This window comes from Sceloporus undulatus, unplaced genomic scaffold (genome assembly GCF_019175285.1).
Source record: "Sceloporus undulatus isolate JIND9_A2432 ecotype Alabama unplaced genomic scaffold, SceUnd_v1.1 scaffold_13, whole genome shotgun sequence".
In the NCBI taxonomy this organism is placed as follows: Eukaryota; Metazoa; Chordata; class Lepidosauria; order Squamata; family Phrynosomatidae; genus Sceloporus; species Sceloporus undulatus.
The window spans coordinates 4339251-4357712 of NW_024802935.1; the positions used below are offsets into that span (position 1 = coordinate 4339251).

Genomic DNA, 18462 nt, shown 5'->3' on the forward strand with positions numbered 1-18462 from the left:
AAAGCATTCCGAACAGATGGCCATTCCAAAGGAGGAGACTCCAGCACTCTCCAAGGCATGACATGGTAAGCCAGAGTAGGAATTGTGCAGCTCCCAGAGATTGCTGGACTGCAATTCCCATCAGCCATAGCCAGCATAGACAATGGTGAGTTTCAATTTCACATCATCTGGAGGATTGCATAATTCTCACGCTTGTGAGACACTTATGAGGCACAGTAGTGCTTGAAGTGATCTCCCCCCCAACCCCATTTCCTGAATAGCCAAAATCTTCCATTTTAGAATAATTATAGTTTGTTGTATTGTCTGGACCAGCAAATTGTGGTTAACACTTCTACATGGCTTGTTTAAAATAACCATAGTTCACATTAATCACAATTCTTAGTCTGAATAACCAAACAAAAGCATATGGGAAAGAGAGGAAAGGGAAACAAACATTGTAACAGTGTCATACAACTCCTGTCAAGGGCAAAGCAGGGTGGCACTGGCACTGCCTCTTCTCACTATAGGTTCCGAGGAAAGCGTAACAATGCTTGTCTTGACTTTCCATAACCCTGAAGAAGAATACTGATCTATGGTATATCACACCAGCATGTAAAGAGTTTAATTTGGAGATAGTGGCATCAGATACCAACAAAAGATAAAGTAAAATGGGTAACGTACATGTTAAGAAATAAAGAGAGGGCATTCAGAGGCTAACCTTTACAGCTCAAACTAAGTATTTATTGGAAACCCCCATGCGTGCCCTTCTAGGCATTTTAAGGAAAGACCTGTTTATAATCCAAATGCTATTATTTTACAGTTCATTTTATCTGACAGTGAGGCTGAAGATTTGTCAAAGTATGAAGACAGTAAAGATGTTTCTTTCATGCAGAAAGGTAAATACTGTCATTTTTACATATTTCTGGATCAAAGCCAATATTTGCACCTGTAACTGACTTTCAGTGGGTATTAAAGACAAAAGTACCCCCAGTAAAGCTGGTCCATTAGGGCAGTGGTATTCAAAGTGGTAGTTTGTGGACATATTTAGTCTGTATGCCATTGGCTGCTGATCAGTGAAGTTTCCAAGGAAAAAGGGAAGTATAGTACTATAACCATTGGGGAAATATATGGTACTGGTGCCAGGCAGATTGGGGGACAAAATTGCCAGTCCCCTATATCAGGTAGCCTGGGAAGCACTGCATTAGGGTATGTGAGGCACCTCAGAGGTTCAGGTTCAGGCTACCTCTAATCAGCACAGTCCTACTTGATTTATTGTTTATTTACAGTCATGCAGTGACATTGGATGTTAACTTCCACTCTCAGTCTGGTCTTTACAGACCTCGGGAGGGAAGTTCCTCCCTACAAAGGTAATACCCACAGGGTTTTTTTTTTAATCCATTGTAGGTATAGGAACACTTTCATTAGGAGAACCCTTAAAAAACAAGGATTTGGGAAAGCCAGGAGTTTGTCGAGAGATTCTTATAGAATAGGTGCCCAATCAGGGATTCATAAGGCCATCCAAGACCAATGAACTGTTGTCTGGCCTGGGTGAATTGCTTTTTTCTTAAACATTTCTATTAATGCTTGCCAGAGTCCTGCAGCTAAGTTCTGGAAAAGTGTGGGAAAGAAAAGTTTTGGTTTGTTTTATTTTCCTGTTTATTTCAAGGGCACAGACAGAAGGAAAGATGCTTTGAAGAACAGGTTTGTTTTATTGTTTTTGGTATGAGGACCTGCATATGCTTAGAACAGAAGCAAGCTAAAATTTGCACTGGGACTCAAGGTGTCACAAACCTGGCTTGCTTTGTTTGGTATCCAGACACAGCTGCAGCAGACAAGAGTTTAAAATTAGTGTGCATTTGATTGTTTTGCAGGGACTGGATGATTCTGGTCAGTATCTAATTTAACCAGCTTCCCAAGAGACTATTTTATATTCAGCGGGTCAGAAACTATACTGGGAAGGTCTGAGGGTGCTGTAAGAGAAAGTTGGGAGAAAGTGGTGGTGATTTTAATTCCAAGCAAATCTGCATGAGGGTGGCTCCTGCCCTGTATGTAGTTTAAACAGAAAATGGAGTTCAAGAGTTGAAAGCAAATGCCAATTTGAAAAGTTGCTTAATATGCCTGCCCTCTCCCTTAACTTGGAGTGTTTTGTTTTATTGATATGTCACTGACCCTTTAAGAGAAGTTGCAACTAGGACTTTGTGAAAAGGCAAATCCTAGGGGAGTATTGCACTACAAGTTGAATCCCCTCTATCCATTTTTACTCAAATTCCAAAAGGCTGAAACTCAAGCCATGTGCTAGCTCAGGCTAACGTCCTGTTAGCATTGGATCCATGCATACAATCACCTTACCCTCTTCTTTTCACAATACCATAGTAGCATGGATGGCATTCCCTCTGTCCGATCCATATGTTTGCTGAAATCCATACCAAATAATTTTACTTGTTTTTATTGTTGTTATTGTAGTGTTTGATCCACATGAAGAAGAACAAGAGTACTCTGGTGAAAAGGGAGACAGTCACCTTAGTCTAATGAGTTCCTTACCTTTAGAGGAAAACTTTACAAAAACAGTTTGGGAAGGGTGAGTACAGTGGAATCTTCAAAAAACATTTGGGTTCTTCTGAATTTATAGTGTCTATGACTTTACATGGTGTTACTGATAAAGAAATATGATATGGTTTTTTGTGGGTTTTTCGGGCTATGTGGCCATGTTGTAGAAGATTTTCTTCCTGATGTTTCGCCAGCATCTGTGGCTGGCATCTTCTGATTCTGAAGATGCCAGCCACAGATGCTGGAGAAACGTCAAGAAGAAAATCTTCTAGAACATGGCCACATATTTATTTTATTTATTTATTTAGGTATTTATATCCTGCCCTTCAGCCCTAATGGCTCTCAGGGCGGCTTACAATTATTATTTTTAATCAGACAGTCCCCTGCCCTCAGGCTTACAATCTAAAAGACACGAAACAAAAGGAGAAGGGAATGGTGGAGGGAAAGGTGATGAGGTCCAGTGGTTCTTCTCTCCCTCTGAGGCCTGGACCAAGGCAGATGGATTGGAGGGAGGGCTCTTCCTTCTTCCAGGCTAGTCCTGATGGAGCTGGACCTGCCTGGTGAACTCCCTCTCAGGCCGGCCCGAAAAACCCACAAAAAACCATGGATGCCGGCCATGAAAGGCTTTGAATTCAAATATGATATGCTTTTTGGGGTCAGGCTAGAGAACCATACAAGACTCAAAGTTAGCATATTAGAAATCTTCCCTCTGACCTACTTGCGTCATAGTACAGTACTATGTGCTTCGTGTTCCTTCGAAAACCACAGCATCCTCAATGTTCCAAAAACATTCCTTGAACAGGTTGTGCTGTGCTTCTTGGAACACGAACAAGTTGCTTAAACTATAGAATGTTTTTGTAAAACTATTCATTGAAAAAGTTAACTAAGGGGAAGGGGTGAAATAGGAGGAGAATTTGTTTCCTGTCTTTGTGAAAATTTCTATAAATGTTTGACAATATCTGGGGTTGGGGTTCTCTTGGCACCTTTTGCTACTAGAGGCCCGGCCGAAAATCGATAAATCCGTGTCTTCTGAACTTCAGTCAGTCTCTGTGGTTATTCTTGCCTGCCATTTTCTACAACACTATTTTAATGGAAATTATCGTGATCACCCTCTAAAAGAACTACCAGGGTGCATGCCCATATCATTGCACATTACATTTTAAGACCAGTGTGGTAGGAGTGAGCAAGCATTCATAACTCTGGCTAGCTGGAAGCACTGGAGACCTATTTCTACCCTTACCTAAAGCAGTCCCTCTCAGGCTAGTCAGAGAGTTATGAATGCTTGCTCATGCCTACCACACTAGTCTTCAAATGTAATGTGCAATGGTATGGACATGCTCCCTGGTAACTTTGACAAGAAGTGAAATACAGATAAATTGGGGTGGACAGCTGCATGATGGCAGGGAGGAACAAATTTCAGATCATGCTTCCCACAAGCCTGCTTCAACACACCAAAATATCTTTTTCCCTCCATTTCTCCTTCAAAATGGCAAAAGGTACATAATAACATTTCTTGTCATCATTTTGAAAGGGGAAAAGAGGGAAAATAAGATATTTTAGAAACGTGGGGGTTCTTCAGGGATTGGCATCTTTGCACATGTTGAGAAGAGATTTGGATGTGATTTTGGGGTGATTGTTGCTCCAGTTTCACTATTATTCCACCATTATGATGTCACGGCTGTGCCGCCTCCAAACAGAGTGGCGCGGGCCATGCGCGCCGCTGTAGGGCACTTGTGGCGCCCTTTCAGCGGCACCGGAAGGAGCTCCGTTTTGGAGCTCCTTTCGCCGTTTGTGTCACTGGCGCAGCGGCCCCTTTCTCTGCCTCCCCACTGCTGTTGGGGTGTCCTTGGGGCATGAAGCCCCAAAGACACCCCTTTCCAGGCCGCTTCCCCAAGGCCAGAAAAAGCAGCGGATCGGGGCCTTTGGGGCTGCCGCTGTGGCAGCTCAGGCCCCAATCCGTTGGGGAAAGGGGCAGGTGCAGGCCGCCCCAAAGGGGCGGTCTGTATCCCGCCTAAGAAAGCCTTAATGTACTGCAGTATAGCTTCCTTGAAAAAAATAAACTACATAACTTTCCAAGCTATTTCAAAGTATATTCTGTTAATTTTAGTGAATTCACCAAGGGTCTTTGGGTGAAAAAGTCCCACTGACATCATTGATCTTTCCGTATAATCTCACCAAGTTGATAAAGATCTGAGCCCCTTTCACATTATACAGTTGTAGGGTTATGATTCTATTTTAATTATCTTGGCTGGATCCTATGGAATCTTGAGGTTTGGAGTTCGGGGGTGCTATAATTGGGTAGTGTGAAAAGGCCCATGATGACATACATACCTAAACATATGCTGGGGACTTTTAACACTACACAGTTATAGCGCTGCAATTCCACTTTTAACTGCCTTGGCAACATCCTAATCAATCTTGGTATTTGAAGTTTAGGATGAAATGCTTAGCATTCTCAGCCGGAGAGCTCCAGTATTTCAAACTACAGATCCCTTAAGAGGCATCTGTGGCACTTAAAGTGGAATCATAGCACTATTAATTATGCAGTGTGAAAGGGACCATCTGTCCAGTGGTGTTTACCATACATGGCAGCAAGTTTCCATATGTTAGAAGCCTAAATCCAATTGTTAGTGCCAACTAAACTAGAACCATTATAACCATTATATGTCTACTAATTTACATTCAGCATTTAATTCATACTTTTGTTATATTAGTCTTTTAAGAGAGATTACATACCAAAAATTGAACATGGGATCTCACGCATTCAAAGTAAGGTGAGAAACCTTCAAGCTTTTGGATTTTGATTAATTGCTTTCACCATACCTCGCTATTCTCTTGGCTGATTAGGTTTAACGGGAATTCAATTTCCACAGTATCTGAAGGGCTACAGCTTCCTGTGATCCCTCCCTCCCTCCTCTCATTGGATGTAATACTTGAAATGAATTTTATGGTATCTCTTTTCAGTTGCTCCACTGAGGCTTCAAAAGAAACCAATAAAGAGCCAGTTCTTGTTGCTGTGGAGGAGTCTGCTGCTGGCTCCTCACGTACACAGGAAGATTCTGAACACATTCCTAAAACTAAAATGATAGAAACGTTAACGTCTCGCATCAAGTAAGTATTCATAAAGGTGCGGCCATGCAGCAAAATGTGTGTCCTTGTAATCTAACAAGGACTTTTTGGAAGCCTAATTTCATGCTAAATATGAATCAAGACAGGAATTGATGGACTTCTTCAACTGTGAAATATTTAACAAATTATATACACTATATGGAATCAACATTCAAATAGTCCAGTCTAAGATTCTCCTGCAGCTAGTGTAGAGGTTAGGCGGGTCTCAGAGGTCTGAGAAAAAGTAGTTTTGGGGAGCATAGAGCCAGTCTGGATCATGAGCGAAGTATAAGGTTGGTGGGTGAACTCTCCCAGATAGGATTCACCACCACCCCCATCTGTCATTTCTGCCTCCCTCCTGTACCACTTTTTTGTATATAGCTCCTTTGTCACAAAATGGCAGCTTCAGCAGGGGTTATTCTTGCAAAGTTTAGTGAGAAAAAGCCAAACATGGTACTGTTGCTTCAGTATAGTGGCTCATATAGGAATGGATCATAAGGCTGTTCTCCTTTAAACTTACCTGAGTGGACAGATCCTTGAATTACAAGAGAATTTACCTTGTGAATTTACCACATGTGAATAAGCACACTGAGGATTGCTTTGCTTCTGTTCAGTTTTAAAACCATACACTTGGATGTGTGTTATACTGGTTTCAACAAGTAATCTTGTGTCACCTTAACAATTAACAATTTTATTCTGGCATAAGCTTTTATGGACAATCCATTGTATCAACTGCATAAAATGGATTCTAGTGTACTGGTTTTTAGCCTTTCGAATCTTGTACTTAATTGCACTGGCTTCCAGGCTGCTTTCATATTCAATCCAGAGGGTTAGTTTTGACCTACAAAGACCTAAAAAACCTGGAACTGTGATATCTGAAAGACTGACACTTCCCTAATGGAGCATCATAGAATTTGAGATCCTTGGTGAAGGGTATGATGTGTGTCCTTCCTGAAAGGTTAGGTTCGTGAGTAAAGTATACAAGACAATACTTTCTCAGTAGCAGCACCTTGCTTTTGTCATTTGTTGACTCTACAAGAGGAATCAAGATGGCTCAGTCCCTGCTGAGCTTCTGGCTACTTCTGGCTCCCTCCAGTGGCATGTACAACTGGATCAAATTCACTGCTCTAGTCTGTGAAAACTTATTCTATAACAGTTTAAGTTTGGAACTCTGTTATAGGCCTGTTACAGACTGCCAAAATAAAGCTGCTTTGGGTCTCTTTGGAGGTATGCTGTTTAAATGATGTGCATGACTTTTACTGTCTTTTTCCCAGGGAGGTCCTCCTGTATTTTCTTCCTGAATGTAGTAATTCAAGAGAACATCTTACATCTATGTGTCCTGAAGATATTTTATCTATGTTCAAGGTAAGCATATTAAAAATAACACATAATTATATGCCTAGATGTTTATAATTAGTCAGTGCAGAAAAGGGTTGTGTGATACAGACACGCCAAAATAAAGCTGCTTCGAGTCACTTTGGAGGTATGCTGTTTAAATGATACATGTTTCATAAGAGTCCAGCAGCCACACCAAAGCCACGCTCCAGTCCTAAAGACTGGAGTGCAGCTTTGGTGCAGCTTCCAGACTCTTAGGACGCATACATCATTGAAACACCATACCTTCAAAGTGACCTGAAGCAGTGTTATTTTGGCCTGTCTGTATAGGGCCACTGGCGTTTTACAGACCGCCCCAAAGGGCAGTCTGCCTCCGCCCTTGTTTGCTGCGTGACGAAGTTGCAGCGGAGAAACCGCGTGGCTCCCCCGTGCAGGAAAAAGAACCCGCAGAAAGTGGGTTCTTCTTGCAGCGCAATTATGACGCTGCAAGGTGTCAATGGCACCCTTGCGGCGTCACAACTGCGCTGCAACATGCGGATGCTAAGCATTTGTCACGTCAAAATGGCAACACCCATCTGTATAGGGCGCCACCATTTTGATGCCCTCATTACGTGCGAGGGGCAAGGCGCGCCAGGAAGTGCCACCCCTTGCGCGTAACAACGGTGCCCAGTAGGGCCCGTCTATAAAACACCACAATCATACTAATTTCAGTTATATGGCAGAAGTAAATGCTAATTATGTTGATAGCAGAACAAGATTCTGGTTACTGTCCTAACTGTCTGACTCACTCCCTAGTGGTATTTTATTCACTCCTTGGATTTCACCATCGCATTATCAACTTGGAAAATATTGGTAAATAGATTTTTTAAATAAATTTTTATCAGAAATTCTGAGATAGGTGCAATTTTAGATAACAGTGTGCTTATTTTGGCTTCTGCATTTAGTTTCCTTGATGGGTTTTCTTAGCTGTTCAGAGGGGGATTTGGCATTCTTCTGAGATTGAAAGAATGTGACTTGCCCGAGATCACTCAGTGGCTTCCCATAGTAGCTCAAATCACTACACCGCATTGATTCTCATGTTATGAGTCTCCGTATTCTGTTCATCAGTGATACCTTTATTGGCCAACCAAAATGCAAATATAGTTGTTGCAACAAGTATATTGTGCATTTTGGTTGGCCAGTGAAGGTATCACTGATGGATTTTTGTTTGTATTTGTTAAATGGCCAACACAGCTATCCCTGAATGTTTTATTTATTATGTTGCTGCTGTTTAGCTTTTTAACTACTTTCTAAGAATCCCTGGCAAGCTATTGATGTGTGGGATATAAATCAGAACATGGAAATGGGTGATCCATTTAACACTCATATGACTAGTCTCTTTGGTAGGAATAGAGAAAATGTAACCTGCAGGCCACATGCAACCCCCATGCTGTTTTTGTAGCCCCAAAAAACAGCTGCTGATCAGCAACAGTAGTGGAGGGCAACATTGCCATTGTATTTCCAATGTATGTGCATGTTTGTGAAAACTGAACAGTGAAGAAAGTTGATAGGAAGAAAGTAAACTCATTTGAAATGTGATGCTGGAGAAGATCTACAGATACTGTGGACTGCTGAAACGACATATAAATGGGTCCTACAGCAAATCATTCCTGAACTGTCCCTAGGAGCCAAGATAACTAAAACGAGACTCATATTTTGGTCCTTTCATGAGAAGACATGACTTGTTAGAAAAGAGAATAATGCTTGATAAAGTTGGAGTTAGTAGTAAAGTTGGAGGGACTCAATCAAGGAAGCCACAACTCTGAGTTTGCAAGACCTGAGTAGGGTTATTGATAATAGCATAACTTGGAACTTTATCACATGGGGACGGGCATCTTTATCTCATCCAGAAAGTGCAATTGAATGTGATCACGTGAAAGGCTTTCTCACTACATCTTGCTGATCCCATGAATGCCCCATCAATGAAGTGGAATTGTGTTATCGGGATCCTCCGATAATAACAAAATTAGAGGAAATGAAGGGACAATTCCACTTAATTCACAAGACATTCATGGGATCAGTGCAATATAGTGAGAAAGCCTTTCACACAGTCACATCAGTCGTGCTTTCTAGATGAGACAATGTCCCAATAAGTGAGGTTTTGTGTGAAAGTGCTTTCCATGATGACGCGATAAGCATAGGACAGGGATGGGACAATGACATCCCATGCTCCATGTGATAATGTCCTTGGAGGTTTCTCATTCATAGGGTTGCTGTAAGCTGAAGCTGAATTTACAGCACTGAACAACAGGCTTCTTACCAACCCCCATTTCCCCCCAGAAAATTAGTTTTGCACCCATTGCACCTTATTGTTCCTTATTTTGCCACATTTTGTAATGCGCACACACACACACACATATCTGTTTTCAGCCCAGGACATGCTTCCCCCCCCCCCCAATATGAAGTAACCTGAATTTGATTGTCTCATGACTTCATGTTGAAAAATGCTCTTTCTTGGATTCAGAATGGCCCCAAGGAACCCTAAGAATAGTGAAATTGCCCCAACCCCCATAGGGGGCATTGGAGGCATTTCTTTCAGAGGTTGGGTGACAGAAGAGGTGGGGTTCTTCTTCGTGGTCCCTGCAAATCACACAAATGGGTTATTCTGTGCCTGCGCAGCAATGCTCAGAAACTTCTAGAATCTCTGGGCAAAAGTTTGCAACTTTTTGGCGGTAGCTCCGCCCATCCCATATATAGCCCCTAACATTCCCACTCTTCCTCAGTTCCTTCATTCTGCCACACTTAGCAGCTCGAGGAACTTCGCTAGCTCGGTTTATCCTTGCTATTGGCCTTTTCTCACATCTCTGGACTTTGACCAATGGAATTGTCCTTGACCACTCTCAACGGATTAATCCTACGGACCTTGTTTGTTAACTTCAGATTGACTACGGTATTGTTAGACCATTCTTTGTATGATGGCTTCTTTCAAAAGATGTTCTGAATGCAGGGTTAAAATCCCAATCTTGGATTGACATGATAAATGTGTCCTGTGTTTGGGGGAGACCCATATTCCTAAAGATTGTCCCCATTGTAAGGCCATGACTACACAGGGCTTGAAGAACTGAAATCAAAAATTGAACGCCTTCCTTTATGAGAAAGTCCTTCAACCGTCACCAGCCTCTACTTCAGTTTCTCACCAAGAGCCTTTTACGAGGCCGTCCACTTCAATTGCTCATAAAGACAAATCCCTTAGATCAGGGAAAGAACATGGTGAAGCGACTAAAAAATCATCCAAGAGGAAGCAGGAAGACAAGCAGGAAAAGTCCCGTGCTCCAGGCTCACTAGGAGATGCCTTCCAGTTCGAGTGGTCAGAAGGGCTGATTTATGTATTTCCTCCCTTCCCACTTATCATGAGGACCATGGCAAAGATGACATGGCCGAGACAACCCTGGTTCGCTCGTCTATTCCATCTCTCCCAAAGGACTTACCTCCAGCTGGCATTTGATCCCAACCTCCTGTCTCTGCACAGAGGCCTTGTTCTCCATCCCAACATGGAGACCCTCTCATTGGTTGCATGGAGGATTTCTCCTTGACGTCTTTACCAGATCCTATCAAAGATGTTATCTTGGTGTCGCAGAAGCCTTCAACACAAAAGTCTTACCAATATAAATGGGACAAGTTCTTTGCTTTTCTTCTGGACAGACACATTCCTCCATCCCAAGCAATGGTTTTGGAGTTCCTAATGTCCCTAGCAGATGCTGGGCTCTGTTTGACTTCTATCAAGTGTTACCTGTCAGCCACTTGTTCTCATTACCATTTCAAGGGCAGACATTCCCTCTTCAAAAACCCTTTGATACAGAGATTCCTCAGAGGATTCAACAGTCTCCATCCTCCATCCTTGGTATTGACACCGGCATGGAGTTTAGACCTTGTGCTTTCCTGTTTGGCATCCAAGCCCTTTGAACCCATGGCCACTATAGACATGAGATTACTGATCTGGAAAAAAGCATTCCTTGTGGCTATCACATCTGCTTGCTAGGCAAGCGAACTCTGTGCCTTACGGGTGGACCAACCTTACCTCCACTTTCACAGGGACAAAGTGGTCCTCTGTACCGATATCACCTTTCTGCCAAAGGTGGTATCAGCCTTTCACATGAACCAGATCCTATCAAAGATGTATTGCCGCCACTGGCCCCAAACCCAACCACCGACATCGAACTCCAGCTCCATGCTTTGGATGTTTGGAGGGCATTGGCCTTCTACCTGGACAGAACCTCGATTTCGAGGTGCTCTGAGCGGCTGTTTGTGTGCTACTCAGAGGCCAATAAAGGACTACCTGTGACTGTGCAGAGGTTTTCTAAATGGGTGGCCAGTACCATCCATCTCTGCTACAAACTCTGAGGTAGACCTCTTCCAGTTCGGGTTCGGACCCATGGAACTCGGGTGGTAGCTGCATCCTCCGCTTTTCTGACTGAGGTTCCCTTGGAAGATGTCTGCAAAGTTGCTGTCTGGTTCCAGTCATTGACTTTCATCAAACATTACAGGCTGGACACCAGAGCCAGACAAGATGCAGCTTTTGGGAGCACAGTATTGCTTTAGTGTCTACACTGACTAGTTTTTCACTTCAGTTTCATCTGAGTTTGCACTGAATTCCATTGATTGCATGTTTTGGTATTGATTACATGTATTGTTTTCTTGCTATTCACTTTTGGAGTGGATTTGACAATTCAACTGAACAGTTTGATTGATTGACTATTGCACTGCATATGATTCATTTTCCTTTCACTTGAACTATAGAGTTTGATAAATAACAGTGACAAGTGCACTTTGATATTCATGACTTTATTGTAGTTAATAAATCCAGTTATTTGACTTACAAACTTATGTCATGACACTCCCTCCTGAAGCTTGTCAGTCTAACCCATTTGTGTGATTCACAGAGACCACAAAGAAGGACAGGTTGCTACCCTGTAATGGTATTTCTTTGAGTGGTCATCTGTGAATTCACACAAATCCTGCCCATCCTCCCCTCAGTGTCCTGCTTACTTTGCTATCTTTACTGTCGCATTTTGCATGGCGTACTTTGAACTGAGGAAGAGCGGGACCGTTAGGGGCTATATATGGGATAGGCGAAGCTACTGCCAAAAAGTTGCAGAAAGTTGCAAACTAGCTTTTGCCCAGAGATTCTAGAAGTTTCTGAGCATTGCTGCGCAGGTGCAGAATAACCCATTCGTGTGAATTTGCAGATGACCACTCGAAGAAATACTGTTACAGGTGAGCAACCTGTCCATGCATATAATGAGACATCCTGGAGATGGAACCCAAATCTAAACATGAAAATAATTTATTTTTCTTATATACCTCATAAACATAGCCTGAAGGTGATTTTACACATAATATTTTAAAATAATTTTATGTGAGAAATAAAGTTTGTATACACAGAACTCGCCTGAGTTCAGGATTTTGGATTTTCGAAGTATTTCAGATTTTGGAATTCCACATAAAGGATACTTAACCTTTAATAAAAAAAACTGAAATCTTAAACTGCGAGCAGTGCAAACTTAATATAATGTCATTCAGTCCTCAGATTATTCACGCATAGGCTATTTATTATTTCTCAATTCACTGTGTATACAGTAGGATAAAGGAACTGTTTGCACAGACTAAGGGATTGCTTATGATAATGTAGATCAAAGGTACAGGACCCTGAAGGAGACAAATGGTTCAGTGCTCTAGATCATGGTCCTGTCAGGAATATGCCTGCTATACTGACAATTTTTTAAAAATTCACTAAAAAGTAGAATCACCTGATGAAATTAACATAGTTTGTCTCTTAACTGCAAAAGATGTTCGCACTTGTGCATTTTCTAAGACTTCCTATTGTTTCATTTTAAAAAACCAGCTGAATGAACATTGGGAGAAGAACAAGGCTGTTACTTTATACATCGATGAGGTAAAACCTATTTAATATGGCTCATGTTTTCTGACCTGATCCCATTAGATCAAAGTATTCTTTATTGAATAAGTCTCCAGATGATTTCAAAATGGCAAAAGCAATACCGGAAGTTATATACAATTAAAACAAATGATCATAAAGAGATCACTCAATTGCTTTTTGCAAGAGAAGACTAGGCTAACCCTTTTCCTACTTCCTGCTTCCTCAAGGAAGCTGTTTTGACAGCAGAGAGGGCAACCCTATGAGTCACAGGGAGGTTGGCTTTTTTTTTTTTTTGGGGGGTTATACAGAGAAAAGAGTTGTTGCAGGATTTGTTGGAAATCTGGTGCTACCTCTTCTCACTGATTGCTGTATTTTAATCACACTCTTTCATTACAGAATGCATATAAAATGTCTCTAAATTTGTACAAATTACCTTTTAGATACTTATAAGCAACTGCTGTTGCTAATTCCAGTATACAGTATTTGTAATTTCAGGAGCAGGATGTAGCTATACACATTATAGAGGTATTTATCTCAACCCATAGCTTTTCATATTTTGTTGTGTTATAGCCTGCTATTGAAATTGATTTAATTGGAATTGTGATTGCATGATACACAGAAGATACTCAATACTATTAATGCAAAGTATTTTTATTAAGGCACAAAAGTTAAGTGAACACAAAGTGATACTTGTTGGTTACAGAATTTTTCACTCCCTTTGCTGAGTGGCATGTTAGAATAGGCTCTGATGTAATCTACTGGCCATTGAATTCACACTTGACATTGTACTTAGGACAAGAGGTTACTGTTAGAACAGGCTTGGACACAGAAGAGTGTGAGGAGTGAAGATAGGAAGTATTACCACAACAAAATGTTAAAGCATCAAAGGGGGCGAGAAGGTGTTGTAGGCTGGTTTGTGGGGGAGCCTTGGGCTGTTGGACACCACCTTTACCACAGGAGTTGCCATAAAAGGATGAAAAGGGGAGAACGATGAATACTATTATAGCTTTGGAAGTCCTCATATGATCTGAAGAGTTTCTCTCTCATCTGTGCAAGGGTTCTTAGAATTTTTGCTTCATCCCTTTCTCCTTAGAGCAAAGTGTAGAAGTTAAATGTTTGATAATCACATAACTTTTGCCTATGGAACTAGCATTAGGGGGAATAACCAACATGATCAAGGATTGCTTTTCAGTTCAAGGTGCCTACCAACATCTCATTTGCGGTGTCAGCCATCATCTATAATGACCATCACTGCTGTTTGTTTGTTTTTTAAGTGGGTCCTTCTGTGGTGGGAGACGTGGGTATTTTTTCTTGTTTCTGTGCTCGCTCGCTCTCGCTCTCTCTCTCTCTCACACACACACGAGTAAGTCCCTGTTCAGGAGCAGAGCTTTCTGCTGCAGAGGGTGGCAAAAAATGTTTTGAAAAGCATTATCCCCACCTCTTGAGAATATCAGCCCTAGTTTTTAAAAGAAAGTCACCAAGGCCACATTGAAGTGAGAGAAAACTAGTCTTCATCAAGAATTTTACATGTGGGCTTGAAGCCCTTCCTCTCATGTTCTGTTTTCCCACCAAGATTCAGACACACACACACACACACTGCAAAGGTAACATTGGAGAAAATGGTATTTTCACCAGGAAAAAAGCACTGGGAGGAATGTGGTTTTTACTAGGTAAATCGTGATGGGATTGCTTCCATGTGTCCCCTATTCTCAATCCCCACTTTAACTGGTAATGTGAGGAACTGAACCTTTTGTATCAAAGCAAATGGTGTGAGCACCAATCTGTGCCTCCCCTTCGCCCACCTGGCCCTGAGGTTTAGGCAGTAGTTTCACTGTCCCCACATAAAAACAACTAAAAATACTCTGCAGTTTCATAAAGTAAGCCTTTCTAAATATTAGGCACACTGTAGCATCTGCATTAGGCAGTGGAAGGTGGGAGTGAGGAGAGGAAGCAAGAGCAAATGAAAGGAGGATGGATCTGCTTTGATATGAAGAACAGGGTGGTGACATTTTGTTCACCTCTGACAGCAGCCAACTCTGGCCATCCTGTTATTTGGCTAAAGAAAAAGAGAGCTCCTTTTGGAGAAGGCTTAAACAACATTTTAAAAAGAGAATAGCACCTTCTATTTTTAATTTGAGAGGGGGAATTGAATAACAGAATGTAAAAGATTTAAATTATGTAATAAATATCAAGGATGTAAATATATATTTCAGTATTTTCTGCAATATGAACAGCAACTTAACAAAAAACTCCAGTCTGAAACTGTACGTGGCATTGAAACAGAGACTAATCTGTGCAAAAGACAGGTAAAGGCTGCAGAAGAAAAACTTGAGCATCTTCGGAAGAAAGTAGCACAGCTGCTATTGAAAATTCATCCAGTAAGTGCTATTACTCTGTTTTAATGTTAGATTCAATTAAGTGATTTCCACTGTTTTAGTGTTTTGGGGCAGGAGAAGGATTCTCTGTCCCTGCTGACACATCTTCCTCTATTAGAGAATATAGAATTTATTTGAATATCTAACAGGGTTTCAGCTGATTATACTGCCAAGTAGAAATCAGTTTTAATTAGTGAAGCTAAGGAAACAGTATAGTTAAGGTCAGTTTTGTTATGTGTATGGTACGCTGTATAGAGAGTGGAGGTGATGGGGAAGTTTCCATTCCACAAGTAATAACATTTGTTTGCTAAGTTATAAATGTTACACTTCCTTTGAAATTCCAGACAAATAAAATATGTATTTTATATGCAAATTTATTTAAATAGTAATTTAAATAATAATTTATCAGTTAAAATACAAATGTTTAAATAACCAAAAAAACCAAACAAATTTCTAATTAGTAGACACTGGTATACTGATTCATAGCTTGGCACAAATTCAAGTTAACTTTTAATTTGTGCATTTGAATCTTGAAACTTCTTGATATAAAGCCTAGGACAACTGAACTGAATTAGATGGCAAGATTATTTTATACTTTTAAGTTAAATACCATTATTATTTGATCAAGATGGGATTTTTAGATGCAACATCCTGCTTGTAGAGAGATACACCCTTTACTGACATCAGCATCATATGGAAGTAGTAGGGAAAATATGTCATAAACTTTTCCTTTAAGCCCACTGCGTTTGATAGAAAGGAATTATGATAATAAATTTTGAAATGGAGTTGAGTTTAGAATGTAAACAACCCAGTGCGAAAATCTGTGCCACATTATCAGTCAAACCAAGTTTAAACCCAGATCATAATGAGTTCAGCATTGTTAGACAAACTTGCTTTTCAATATACCTGCTCAGCCAGTTAGCATTTAAAGTGACAGTTTTGATACTTTGCCAGTTACTTCATAGTTTCTTCAGATCCTCCTCTATCATTATAAGGCTTTTTTGCAAAATACTGATAGTTGCTTTACTAGATTGCATTGTTTTGACTGTTTGCTTTGTGCATTTATTTTTAATCTTAATAAGAACATAATTTTCTACAATATGAAATCCTATTGACATATTTGTTATTCTTTCATTTATTTGCTTGTTTATGTATTAACATATTTATACCCTGCCCTATATAAAAGATCTCAGGGCAGCTTCAAAAAAGCATTAGAACAAGTTATGCAATTTAAAATAGTAAAACTAAAAACATATTAAACTGCAATGGTATGTCAAGAACAGATTTTTAAATATTTTTTTTAAAATTAAAACTTTGTACACTGCATTTGGGATGAGCTAATAAGGCTTTGATGAACAGTCAAGTTTTAACTTGGTGCCTAAATGACATGGGTGTTGATGTCAGTCATGTCTCCAGAGGGAAGGTATTCCACAATTGTGATGTAACTGCTGAGAAGGTCCTCTTTCATGTCTTAACCAAGTTTATTAATCACACTGGTGGGAAATGGAGGAGCGCTCCCCCAGCATATTTTAATCCCCAGGCAGACATATATGGGGAGAAGTGTTCCTTCAAATTTGGAAGTCCTATGCTCTTTAGGGCTTTAAATGTCATCACAAGCACCTTGAATTTGGATCAAAAACCTAGTGGCAGCTGGTGCAGTGCTTTTAATACTGACATGGTAAGGTGTCTATATGGTACTCCAGTCAATAGTCAATCTGCTGCATTTTTCAGCGCCACAAAAAGCACATTACAGTAGTCTAACTGGGAGGTTATCAGTGCATGGACTACTATGGCTATGTTAGCTCTGTCCAGGAAATACCGTCACTGGCACACCAGTCAAAGCTGGCACCAAACCCTCCATGTCACAGAGTGTATTTGGACTTCCAATGACAAGAATAAATCTAAGAGCACTCCTAAGCTACACACCTGTTCCTTCAGGAGGAGTGCAGCCCCATCCAGGACAGACTGTATGCCCAATACCCAGACCCAGGAACCACCAGTCCACAAAGACTCCATCTTATTGGATTCAGTTTCAGTTTATTGGCCTTCATCCAACACATTACAGCATCCAGGCAGTGATCCAGCATCTGCACATCCCAGCTGACTCCAGTGACAAGGAGAAATGTTGCTGAGCATTACTAGCATATTGATGGCACCCCATTTCAACCCCCCCCCTTATGACTTCTCCCAATATCTGTCTTCATATTGAACAGCATGGGGGATAAGATGGAACCCCAGGGCATCCCACAACTTAATAGGCATGGGGCTGAACAAATTCCCCAGTGCTGCTCTGGAACTGGCCCTCTAGATAGGAACGGAACCACTGCAGAATGGTGCTTCCTACTCCCATCTCATAGAGCTGGCCACTGAGACATCCAGGAATACCAACAGGGTAGCATTTCTTCTGTCTTTCCCCTGGAGTAAGTTGTCAGTTAGAATAAGCAAGTCTTTTTCAGTGCTGTACTGAGACCTGAAACTAGACTGAAATGGTTCCAGATAATCTGTTTCTCCAAGAATGGCTAAAGTTGCCCATCCAACATATTTGAAAAATTATATGACACTAAGGTCCAAACTACTTGCGATTTCACTGTCTAGCCTAGCTTACGCACGCACACACATTTCAGCCCTTATTTCTTTTCATCAGCCTGCTTGAGATCTGTTTTCTAGGAATTCTAGGCTTCTCAACCAACCAAAGGTTTTCTCTTCCTTGGCTTGGCTTCATCCTTTTTCACATGCTCTTCCATACTCCTGGAGTTACTTACCGACTGTTCCTTTCCTCATTATTTTTAAATTTTCCAAAGCTTTTGGAATGTTAAATTTAATATTTTTTATAATCTTATATATTTTGCATACATTTATGTTTCAGTTTGTTTTATATTATATTTTTGTATTTTATCTGGATAATTTGTTTCACAATTGTATTGTAAAGTTTTATATTTTTATTATTCCTTCCTTTAGATTGTGTTCCATTAACAAGAACTACTGTTTATGGTTGTTTTACACATAAAGTGTCATGTGCATTGATAGCTCTATATAAATAAACAATAACATTATTATTATTATTATTATTATTATTATTATTATTATTATTATTACTATGCTTTATTTATATAGTGCTGTAGATTTGCACAGCGCTGTACATACAAACAGTAAAATAGATAAAAGTAAACCTGCCCATGGCGTACAATCTAAGAAATAATA

At 40.6% G+C, this 18462-nt stretch overlaps 1 protein-coding gene across 1 annotated transcript in view; it reads left to right on the top strand.

The window, feature by feature from the left end:
• The window catches only part of LOC121917261 (MORC family CW-type zinc finger protein 1-like), an 81034-nt gene that overhangs the window by 61049 nt on the left and 1523 nt on the right, over positions 1 to 18462 (top strand). The window contains exons 20-26 of the mRNA XM_042443044.1: positions 800 to 875; positions 2443 to 2557; positions 5491 to 5637; positions 6909 to 6999; positions 7765 to 7821; positions 12851 to 12901; positions 15100 to 15264. Coding sequence (XP_042298978.1) covers positions 800 to 875; positions 2443 to 2557; positions 5491 to 5637; positions 6909 to 6999; positions 7765 to 7821; positions 12851 to 12901; positions 15100 to 15264 — 702 coding nt within the window. The remainder of the gene's footprint in view (positions 1 to 799; positions 876 to 2442; positions 2558 to 5490; positions 5638 to 6908; positions 7000 to 7764; positions 7822 to 12850; positions 12902 to 15099; positions 15265 to 18462) is intronic.